At 49.2% G+C, this 12,101-nt stretch overlaps 1 protein-coding gene across 1 annotated transcript in view; it reads right to left on the bottom strand.

The window, feature by feature from the left end:
* SH2B2 (SH2B adaptor protein 2) overlaps window positions 1-12,101 on the bottom strand; it is a 64,270-nt gene that overhangs the window by 27,386 nt on the left and 24,783 nt on the right. Inside the window, exons 2-4 of the mRNA XM_015407978.1 lie at window positions 1,697-1,975; window positions 1,356-1,591; window positions 1,091-1,313 (exon numbers count right to left, since the gene is read on the bottom strand). Coding sequence (XP_015263464.1) covers window positions 1,091-1,313; window positions 1,356-1,591; window positions 1,697-1,948 — 711 coding nt within the window. The 5' untranslated portion in view covers window positions 1,949-1,975. The remainder of the gene's footprint in view (window positions 1-1,090; window positions 1,314-1,355; window positions 1,592-1,696; window positions 1,976-12,101) is intronic.

The raw sequence follows: 12,101 nt of genomic DNA, 5'->3' as shown, positions 1-12,101 counted from the left end.
CCCGAAATGACCTCTGAACAGTACATTCAAGGCAGACAAGAGGTAGTCCTCCGTACAGTAGTCTCTACCTTTCAAAAGGGATGAAAGGAATTAAACATGGAGGATACGTTCATCAACTGCTTGGTGTTTGGTGTAGCCAGTTTGGTGTAGTGGTTTGGTGTAGCCAGTTTGGTGTAGTGGTTAAGTGCGCGGACTCTAATCTGGGAGAACCGGGTTTGATTCCCCACTCCTCCACTTGCACCTGCTGATGTGACCTTGGGTCACTCACAAGCTCTGGCACAGCTGTCCTTGAAAAAGAGCAGTTTGTGTCAGAGTTCTCTCAGCCCCGCCCACCTCACAGGGTGTCTGTTGTGGGGAGGGGAAGGGAGAGGAGTTTGTAAGCCGCTCTGAGACTCCAAGTGAAGGGCGGGGTATAAATCCAATCTCTTCTTCTTCTTCTTCTTAAACAGAACGGCTACATGGAGCCTCCCTGTTTCAGAAGCAGTGACCAGCTGCTGTAGAAAATAATAAAGGAGGCTTTGGCCCTTCATGCACTGCTTGGGAGTGTCTTGTGAGAAGGAAGCTTCTAGCTAGTGACAGTTGGTAACAGGATGCTGGACGAGACAGACCAGTGGTCTGATCCAACAGGCCTCTTTTTCAAAAGTCTCCCAAGAGACAAGAGGAAGACAGTCCACACTTGAACTTTGCCTCAATGCATGAATGCTGTACCGCTAAAGCCTTCAGTGCTACAAGACACCTGATCATCTCTGAAAAGGATGGCTTACATGGCTTTCTGGAGACTCCACTGGCTCCCCCAGAATACAAAACACTGGCCATCTCTGTACCTACAAGGAGGACCAAGCAATTAACTTAGCAGAAAGCACAATCTATCAATCCACACTCATGTATAGTCCACAGGCTTAATGAACAACGCCCATAGAGGCAAAGCAATTTCTGAAATTGTCTTCTGGTGGAAAGGGCTGAAGAGCATTTGGGTTCCCTATAGGATGCTGGTTGGTTGACAGCTGCAAATTAAAGCATGTCCACCACTGCGGAAAGAAATATCAGGGAACCCGCACCACAAGAAAGTTTTAGCTGTGAAGATCCTTACCTTAGGAGGAACAAAAAACTCCAGCAGGAACCTTTCCCCCTCCATCTTCACAGCTTTCCTCAGCAACAGGCGACACTTCTGCCACTGAGAGCTGCCCACGCAGTTCGTATCGTCAGCTACCATGTAGCGGAGGGTTCCCTCTCTTTGAATGTCCACCAAGTCCACCTTGGAAGACTGACCTTTAGTAAGCCGCAGCTTGTGAGTCCATTTTTCCCTGGAATCACTGTGTTCCTTGTTCCCAGAGGGACAGTGTTCCCTGTCGGACCGCCTGCCCTGGGTAGCTTCTGTGCCAGGCTCCGGAGAAGACCTTCTGTGCCACATCTCCTTCATTCCATCCACCACGCACAAACTCATGTTCCTCAAGGAGAAACCTTTCTTGAATTTCGGCTTAGAGGTAGTATGAACGGAGACGTCCTCCGAGCTCCGGGACTGACCATAGGAGGAGACCTTTCGTATCTGAACTTGCTGGGATTGGCTTAGATACCTGCTGGAGGACACCGGGTTGTCCATGCTGTCCAGAGATTCTGTAGAGGTCTGATCTTTCCTTGGCAAGATATCCCGGCCGTAGGGCATGTGGCAGTTCTGAAGCCCCACAAATGGTACAATGTTGTATTTGGTGGGAGAATCCGAAACAAAGACCCTGTTGACCTCCAGGCTGAAGATGTCCAAGAAGTTAGCAGCAAAATGGTGGGAGAAAGAGGTCTCTGCCCCGGGGGTGTCGTAGTGAGGGTTCTCCTTCAGGAACTGGCAGAACTTCTGGGCAAAGTCCACAGCAGCGGCCTGGGCATGAAGCTCACAGAATTCCCTCCAGTCTGGAAGCTGGGAGGGAGGTTCTTGGCAAAGGGTATCACCATTCATGGCTGCTCCATTCCACCTGCCAGCAAACTGTCAAAAAGGCAAGAGATCAAGAAGGTGAGAGGCGATCACATTGAAGCCCATCTGGTTACCCATTTATCCCCATCGACCGAACTACCCCATCTCAGGCAGAAAGGTCTCGGTGGCAGTATTTCCATAAGCTTCACTTTACTGTGGACAATTCTATGCTAATAAATTTTAAAACACCTTGAAAAAGTAAATGAAGCCGGGAGAGAGAGAAGGCTTTTAAAAATATTGCTTTTTTGCATTTAAAAGTGTACTCATCTAGATATCTATACCCTACATGTCTCCCCAACAAGGGCCGAAAGCAATTTACGTTGGCCTCCCCTCCTCTATTTTACCCTCACAGCTGTCCTGCGAGGTAGGGTTAGGCTGAGAGAAAGCATCTGGCGCCGGGTCACCCAGCCAGCTTCCATGGCAGAGTGCGGATTCAGACCTGGGTCACCCAGAGCCTAGTCCAACACTCTAACCATCATACTGGCTCTCAAAGCCTTGTCTGGCCTTCAAGGACCTCATAAGGACACATACAAAGTTATCCCACTTCATCAGCCCTCTTTAACAATCATGTGCAGAAATGAAGTCTCATATGGCATTGTGTGTAGAACAGCCAGGATATCCTAAGATTGTCTGGCAGCCAAAAGTTCTAGCTCTTTTAGCGTTGTGTACCACTAGGTGGCGAGTTAGACTTGTTTTTAAGGCAAGAGACATATCGGAGGTGGCTTGCCACTGCCTGCCCCTGCGTCATGCCCAGTGTTCCCTCTAAGCTGAGTTAGTGTGAGCTAGCTCACAGTCTTTTAGCCTCCAGCTCACACATTGTTGTCGTGGCTCAGGAAGGGATGGCTCCAGAGCAAACTAATTTATGCAGTAGCCAAATCATCTCCTCACAACTTTAATGCCATTAGCTCAGAAAGTAGAATTTTTGCTCAGAAGACTCCACAGCTTAGAGGGAACATCATGCCCCAGTATTCCTTGGAAGTTTCCCTTCCAAATACTAGCCAGGGGAGACCCTGCTTAGTTTCTGAGACCTGAAAGGATTGGGCTAGCCTGGGCTATCCAGGCTATACAAAAGGTTCCTGGTTCAGCCCTGGTTATCTCCCGTGAAAAAGGAGTCGGGTCTCGGGAAAGGCCCTTCTCTAAGCGAGACCTTCGACAGCCACCACCAGTCAGAGCAGACAATACTCACAAACGGAGCAATGGTCTGACTTCACATCCAGCATTGTGTAATGGTTAAAGCCAGGGTCCCCAATCTTTTTGAGCCTGCAGGCACGTTTGGAATTCCGACATGGCGTGGTGGGCACAGAAACAAAATGGCTGCCGTGGGAGGCAAAGCCGGCCACAGCTTAACTTCAGTCACACAATGCAGATCCTTGTGCTGTGGTGGCAGCTGCCGCCAAAGCAACGTTTTAAAAAAATCTGCACAGCCTTATCAAATCTCCAATAGCCAATCAGAAACCCTGCTGGGCAAAAGCCCTACCCAGGCCCTCCCACTTCCTAAAATCACTTGGTGGGCATTAAAAGGTGTCTATGGGCACCATGTTGGGGGCCCCTGGGTCAGAGTGTCAACTGGGAAAATCTGGATTCAGACCGCTACTCTGCCATGTACCTCAGCGGGTCACCTTAGGCCAATTACTCTCTCAGCCTAATACAGCTCACAGGGGCATTTTAATAATAAAACTCAGGGGTCGTTTCGTAGAAAAAGAGCTAGGGGAACTCATTAGCATATGCCACACACCCTGACATCACCGGAAGTGTGTCATAAGGCCACACACCCCGCCCCCAACGGTCCCGGACGCCACCGCCGGCCTTGCAGCTCCACTGCCGAGCCCCATGAGGGGCCCGGCGGTGGACCTGCAAGGGCGGCGGGAGTGCAAGGAAGCCCCGCGAAGGCCCTCCCTGGCCCCAGGCAGGCAGGGGTGGGGAGAGGCAGGGAGGAAGCAACTTACCCTCCCTCTTCTCCTGCCTCCGCCTGGCTGAATGAGGGCCGGAAGCGGGGTGGCCGGAAGCAGGGGGCGGGGCTTCGTCATGTGCCCCGCCCCCGTACCTCACCCGGGGGAACTGCGATCCCCCGCGATCCCCCCGAAATGACCTCTGATAAAACTGCATATGCAATCCTGGACTGTCTTCAATCAATTCATCACCCTTTCGTTACACGGTTCACACGAGCAGATCACCAGCAAGTTTCCCTCTAAGCTGTGGAGTCTTGTGAGCAAAAATTCTATTTTGTGCTCTACTGGCATTGAAAGTTGTGAGCAAGCAGTTTAGCTACTGCATAAATGAGTTTGCTCTGGAGCCATCCTTCCTGAGCTAAGACAAAAATGCGTGAGCCGGAGGCTAAAAAACTGTGAGCTAGCTCACACTAACTCAGCTTAGAGGGAGCATTGATCACCAGTATGGGCAGTTTTCTCCACCCCTGTGCAGACACTTGGAGGGGAAGAAAACTGCTCCAGTTTATTATTTCTTTTGAGCCGCAAGATGAAAAATAAAACCTCCCTTGCTAACCCTGCTGTCCTTGGGAGGCTTGCTTGAAAGTGCAATGCTGGCATAACAAGGCCAAAAATACAAACAAACAAACAAAAAACCATTTGGGGTACTGCAGTTGCATGACATCTCGTTTAAACTGGCCCATTAACTGGGCAAAGCAGCTTTGCTTGCAAAATCCCAAGGGTGAGTTCCCTTTCCTCAGCCAGGGACACGTTTACACCTGGTCCTTTGCAACCCAGCTTAGGGTGAGATTCTGGGAAAAAGAGAATCCTTCTGAGAAGCAGAGAACTAAGCTGGCATTTGCTATAATGGGTTTAAGATTGGACAGAATCTCTTCACCCTGCCAGTTCTTGGCTGCGAGAAGTAAACAGGCTGTGGGTTGGGATCATTCCGAAGTTGCCCACAACAACACAAACACGGAAACCCCAAACTCCTCATTAGGGCTCAGAGCACTTCAGGAGAGCCAGGAAACTGCAATGAAGTTAAAGAGCAAAGCAGGCCTCAGGGGCGTGACCAGAGCAACGCTCCCTCTAAGCTGTGGAGTCTTGTGAGCAAGAATTCTACTTTGTGAGCCACTGGGGCATTAAAGTTGTGAGCGAGCGATTTGACTGCTGCATCAATTAGTTTGCTTGGGAGCCAACCTTCCTGAGCGAAGACCAAAATGTGTGAGCCGGAGGCTAAAAAACTGTGAGCTAGCTCACACTAACTCAGCTTAGAGGGAGCACTGGACAAGAGCATCTCCGCTCATGGGTCTGGTGGCCCAACACACAGCCAAGACGATTTTTTTCTACAACTTCACAGCTTCAAACGAAAACAACCCACTATGTTATTTGGAAGGGAAAGGCACAGGAATGAGCCACGGCTCTCTGGCATGCGTACAGGTCAGTGAAAAAAGGAAAAGAACTGTGACAATTTAGCGCTTAGTAATATATTCATAAATCATAATATACAATAACAGAAATTGAGTAATATTGGCCCCGTTCATACGAGGCAGTTTGGGCCGGGAGCGGGCCAGATTGGAAGCACAGCAAACGGGTGCGATCCCACGCCAACATCTGGCTGGCGTCGCGCTCCCGCCTCCAATCTGGCCCTTCCCCCGATGAAGCGCGGCAAAGATGAACCACCTACCTGCCGTACTGCGCATGCTCGAGCATGCGCAGTACGGCAGCCTCCCCCTCCGACTGGTATCTTCCTCCCCGGCATCTGATCGTGCCGGGGAGCAACGGAGCGCGGCAACCGGGATCCGTGGGATCCCGCCGGGGCGTTTCTTTTTTGGCGCGGCTTTTAAAAGCTGCGCTTCGCCCCGTCTTTTCCCTGCCGTGTGGCAGGGGCCATAAATAGTGAATGTAGTAGACGGTGGTCTCCGGAATGATGTGCCGTTTCGACAATGATCTTCTTCTGAACAAGGAGGTGTACATAAACTGTCCTTCAACAATTCATTTCTCTTGGTGACATATTGAAAATATACTGTTGATTCACTTCATCATAAAGCTATGCTTACAGCTATGTTCTTCAATGGGCTATGGTTGCTGAATGCGTACAGGTCAGACCACAGCCAAGGTCTTCCTCATTCAGAATGAGAAAAGTACGCCTAGAGGGCCTGTTGTTGGCCACAAGACAGGAAGAAGGGCTTCCTCACTCCAATGTGGCAGATCCACCCACAATGACTTATTCTATTTATTTATTTATTTATTTATTTATTGTACTTATATCCCAACCTATCCCATGGTGGGCTCGGGGTGGCTTACAACATAAAGTACAATACATATAGAATTAAAAACCAGTTAAATAAAAAACAAGATGGCAGCAGAGAGCAGTCCAGTATGGTTCCTGTTAGACATTAGCAGGAGAGTATGCATCTGTGGCTTACTATGGGCAGGGGAGACCGAGATGATGAAGACATCCGCCACCTCACCCCAAGGCCTGGTGGAACAGCTCTGTTTTACAGGCCCTGCGGAATGGTAACAAGGTTGCCAGCCTCCAGATGGGACCTGGAGATCTCCTGGAGTTACAACTGATCTCCAGACTAGAGAACGGCTCCCCTGGAGGAAACAGCTGCTTTGGGAGGGGCTGTGGCTCAGCTGGCATGCAGAAAGTCCCAGGTTCAATCCCCAGCATCTCCAGTTGAAAGGACCAAGCAGCAAGTGATGTGAAAGACCTCAGCCTGAGACCCCAGAGAACCACTTCCAGTCTGAGTAGGCAATACTGACCTTGATGGACCGCTGGTCTGATTCAGTATAAGGCAGCTTCATGTGTCCACGAGGGTGGACTCAATGTTATACCCCACTGAGGTCCTTCCCTTCCCCCAACCCCATCCCCCCCGGGCTCCATCCCCAAATCTCCAGGAATTTCCTAACTCAGAGTAGGCAACCCTAGCACAATACAAGCAAGACTTGTAGTTCCAGCAGTCTGACCCAGTCTCCTGCACTGCCAATTCTGGCTTCAGATGTTCCTGGAGATTTGGGGCAGTGATTAGAGGGGTGGAGTTTGTGAAGCCACAGATCTGTTGCACGTAAGGCAGAGATGTTCCACCAGGCGTTTGGTTGAGGACAACGACGGTGTCCATCTGGCTGGCACTCTTTATCCCCCTACCCTCCTCTGCAAGGCAGCAGCACAACTGGAAATTTCAAATGCCATCTAATTTTGAATTGATACCAGAATTTTATTGTAATTTTTAAATGCTTTTAACTATATGTGTGTTGTTTTAGTAGGTCACTGCACACCACTTCAGGGAACGGGCGGTATAAACACTGAACTTAATAAATAAATACATCTTCTGAAGCTCCCATTTCCTCAACTCACCTGATCAGGTGTCAGACTCCTGGTCAAGAGACTCCCAACAACAGTCTCTTTGGCAGTGATTTGTTTATTGAGATATCACCATGATCCAGATCAGAGCAGTACCATGTCAGAACTGAGGTTTTTGGCAGTAGCCTCTACAGATATAGACAATTCAAATGTGGGTCCCGTTCCCCCCCCTATTCATCCAATCGTTTCACACAGCCGTCCCGCCTAAGCCATTAGCATCTACACCCACCTATAAGTTCCCAGTCGCATTATCTAGGACAGCGAGGCTAGCACAGAGTTTGCTTCAAAGTCTTCTCCGTGGAGAGGCATATCTTGGGAAGAGTTACAATAGCCGCTACAAAGGTGCCACTCTCACACCTTCACACACACACCCTCAGGAATTCCCCCTTCTCCCATAGCTATGGCAAACGATACAGAGACTGATTTTGCACAAGGAGCTGTGCCGCTGTCGCACCTCCCTTTGCCCCGTTTCCATTGGTCAATTTCCCACTCGAAGCTGCGCGGCCGCATTTTGACCCGCAGCTTCGTCCGATTTTCCCCACGTGTTGTGTCTGTGGACCGCCACTAGAGGGCTACGTCCTGAGTCCCCTAGCTTGGCTCCTAACACAATAGGGGCCAAGGATCCTAGTCTACCTTTTAGTCCACCAAGAGGAACGTGGCGAGAGATTCAAACCCTCCAGTAGAACTGTAGGTGTGTCTAGGGTGGGTGTATATAGTTGGCCCTTGCTGGCCAGTTCTTCTTCTTGTGTTTTACCAAATAAATGTGACTTGTTCAGCATGTCGTAGTCCACCTCTCCATGCATCGAACCCAGTACTTTTCACCATGGTTTCGTGATCCTCAAAAAACAGGATCACAAAACCGCAGGGAAAATCGGGCAAAGCCGTGGGTCAAAATGCAGCCGCATGGCTTCAAGTGGGAAATTGACCAATGGAAATGGGCCAAAGGGAGGCGCGACGGCGGCGCAGCTCCTTGTGTGAAATCAGCCAGAGTTTGACATTGGGCTGAACAGGTAGCTGCAATTCCACCCTCCGGCCATCTGTGGTGGTAGTGCAGTGGTTCCCTTCTTTATTAAGCCGCCCCAAAGTCAACACGCCCTTATCCAGAGCCCTTATTTATCTGTATTTTCCCCCAATGCTTGTTTCTCATATTATTCAGCTGTTTTATGGTGCATTCGGGCAAGTTTTAGCCCTATTAGTGGCCTAGGTTGGTTCAGCAATAAATTAAAGTAAGTATTTTAAACAAACATATGAACATGGATGGTAACGTGGAAGGCCCTATCTTACGCTCCCCTTTCCGATGTGGAAGCAACACGACACCCAGTTACAGCTCCAAAAGCCACTATTGAAAGAGGCCATTTTTATAGACCCTTTTGACTTTCACAGGCATAATAAAAGGGTGGCAGGTCATTTCCAGCATTTGACTTCCTTGCCATAAAACTGTATTTTTAAAATAAATGGCATCATGAGTGCTCCACAATGTGACCCAAATAAATAACGCAGGGTGCACAGAATCAGGTTATTACTGCGTCAGCCACTGAGCCTACCTCAGACACTTACAAAGGAAGACCGACGGGTGAATGGCTCATACCACATACGCGAGTACAGCACTCTCTGGGTTAGGGGGGGGAGGGGGCAGACTTCTCCAAATTTCAACTTTAAAAATTTTATCGAGAAGAAGAGGGGAATGGTAAAGATAATGAAATATGTCAATAAACTGATAAAAACTTTATAAATGCATATACTGTGGCTGAATATTTTTGCTTTGACGACGTGTCTCAGAGTTTCATATGCAGCAAGAGATGGGTTCCTGACCCCCAAGAGATGACAAGCAGAATCGAACAGTCAGGGCTATTTTTGGGCAGGAACGCACAGGAACGGAGGTCCGGCTGGCTCCCAAGTTGGCCACACCTATCAGGAACTCATTAGCATAATAGGCCACACCCAACAGCAGAAACTCATTAGGATTGGCTACATTAGGGGTGTGTGGCCTAACATGCAAAGGAGTTCCTGCTCCAAAAAAAGCCCTGGGTGTTGACAACAAACAAGGTAAACGGAATAAGAAGCAAAAGGTGGGTGTGGCTGGGTGAGCACACTTCTGGTAACATGGGGGGTGTGACCTAATGAGTTTCTGCTGTTGGGTGTGGCCTATTATGCTAATGAGTAATGAGGTCCTGCTGAGCTTCTTCTAGAGAAAAAAAACCCCTACGAACAGTGATGAAGAAAACCGAGTGGGGGGAGGAGAGGAAGAGACCGTGAAGAACGTCCCGAAAGTTTGTTCCTCCAGTTACATCACCTCAGAGAATAATTCAGGTGGGGGTAGCCGTGTTGGTCTGAAGCAGCGAAACGAAGTCTGAGTCCAGTGGCACCTTTAAGACCAATAAAGTTTTATTCAAAATGTAAGCTTCCGTGGGCAAAGCACACTTTTTTCAGACAGACAGAATAAAATATCCTCAAGGGCTACTTACAGGAAAAAAGAGGGTGGGGGGCAGCCGTTAGGAGGGGCCACTCAGAGCCAAGACGCAGATGCAGAGCTGAAATTGGATCAGGTGGCCAGTAGGATCAAGGGATAGCAGCATAATTGCAAGAGTTGACAAAAAGATGTGAGGATGAAGCTAAGAGTCCAGCAGTACCCCCAAGACAAACCAAGCTCAACAGAGAACAGGTGTTGGAAAAGACCTTTCTCTGTACAAGATGCTGCCATTTGGAGCAGGGAATGCTAAAACCAAACAGACCAACAGTCTGACTTCATATATACACCGTCCTTTCAGCTTACCAACAATACAATTCACAGTGATAATCAAGGTCAATGATAGCACAGACACTAGCCAATACGTTCCCACTGCTTGAAAGCTTGCAGCTCATACCAGGGCAAGAACGTATGTGTTCATGGCAGCGAAAAAGAATTCAAAACACTTTGGTGATGTTCACTGCGGCTTGACCCGCAGATGCCCTAGCTTGGAGTGGCACCTGAGTGATCCACTCTGGCACTGGCAGGTAGGGCTGTACACCCCATTTCCAGGGGGCAGCGCTAACTCAAGCGTTTAGAGCAAAGGCTTTCAAGAGTCAACATCCTTATTGCACACACTGCCCTTTAATACAGAAGGCAAAGATCACTGAGCACGGGCATTGGAAAAACACTTCTGCTCTGACCGGGGATAACCTTTCAAGCTGACGAGGCAAAACAACAACAACAACCACCCAGGAACAGGCACCCACGATTGAGGTTATAGGATGAAAACAGGAGGAAGAAAGAGGAGGTCCATACAGGGTTACACTAAAACAATTACGAAATCTCCATCCAAACAGCTGTATCCAGAGGGGCACTGCCCTTCTGTGGGCATAAACAGAAGCAAGCATCCTGTGGGGTTGTCCTTGGTTTTCTGCCAGGCTCCATCACACAGAGTTGGGCCACTTTTGACCAGCGACAAGCCCGAGCAGCCACGACACAAACCATGTAAAGAGCAGCGAAACTCTCTAGGAGGAATGCCATTAAATTTGTTCCCCCGGGCTGCAGGCCAAGATTCCCCTGGAAAACCCATTTGGCCTTGTACACCAAGGTGTTCCAACACAGCTGCCACCCGTTAATCAAATCAGTAGTTCTCTGAATTGTATTCCAGCACACCTCAATGAGATGGGTAGCAACGTCAGACAAGCTTCCTCGACAGAAAGCTGGCTTGCCGCTACCGATCTCCTCCTGAAATGCAGAGCTGTGGCAAGGAAGAAGAAGAGATTGGATTTATACCCCCCCTTCACTACCTGAAGGAGTCTCAGAGCATCTTACAATCTCCTTTCCCTTCCCCTCCCCGCAACAGACCCCCTGTGAGGTAGGTGGGGCTGAGAGAGCTCTTTCGAGAACTGCTCCTGAGAGAACAGCTCTGAGAGAACTTGTGACTGACCCGAGGTCACGCCAGCAGCTGCATGTGGAGGAGTGGGAAATGAAACCCGGTTCTCCCAGATTAGAGTCCACACTCTTAAACACACCACCAAACTGGCTCTCTACACCACAGTGTCAGGTGTCTTCTAGGGCAGTGGTTCTCGACCAGTGACAAGTGTTCCACTGGTGGGATGCAGAGTTTTCACAACAATTACTAAGAATTCACTCTCCCTCAATCCCTGTGTCCACCTGCCAAGTGTGAAGTACTATCTTCTGTTGATCTTACTTGCCATTGATTATCCAACTATGGCCTTTTGGCATGCTAGCAGTAATCTGGGCATTTCTTCTGCGTCCCCAATCCCGCTGCCCACCAGCAAGTGTCTCTGATGTGTCACTTCCTGCCTTCCTGCACTGCCAACTTTGGCTTGGGAAATTCCTGGAGATTTGAGGGTACAGCCTGTGGAGGGGGGCGTCTGAGGACCTGAGCAGGGTATAATGGCATACAGTCCACGCTCCAAAGCAGCCATGTCCTCCAAGGGAACTGATCTCTGTTGTCTGGAAATTAGTTGTAATTCTACAAGATCTCTGGCCCCTCACCTGGAGGCTGGTAACCATACTTCCTGTTGACCCTACCTGCTGAGGATTATCCACTGTGTTGCTACCATCTGCACATCCTTGAAACTTACCAAAAATGTTAAATATAACAGCGTACCTATAAATACAGTAAAAGGGGGCTTTTTGCTTCTACCATAATTGGACTCGAGTTCTTTGATAGAGTGATTGATGGGACATCAGATACAAAAGGTTCCCAGGTGCCCCCATGATTGCTGCCGGGCTGGCAGACTCGTGCGCCCTCAATGAAATTGCTGAGCACTTGGGTTAGAACAGATAGAAGGAAGTACTTCTTCACCCAAAGAGTGATTCACACATGGAATTCATGCCACAGGAGGTGGTTGTGGCTACAAGCATGGA

Source organism: Gekko japonicus, unplaced genomic scaffold (genome assembly GCF_001447785.1).
Source record: "Gekko japonicus isolate JY-2015 unplaced genomic scaffold, Gekko_japonicus_V1.1 scaffold1, whole genome shotgun sequence".
NCBI classification, from domain to species: Eukaryota; Metazoa; Chordata; class Lepidosauria; order Squamata; family Gekkonidae; genus Gekko; species Gekko japonicus.
Note: the sequence above shows the minus strand (reverse complement) of the source record. Positions and strands in the feature narration are given on the sequence as shown.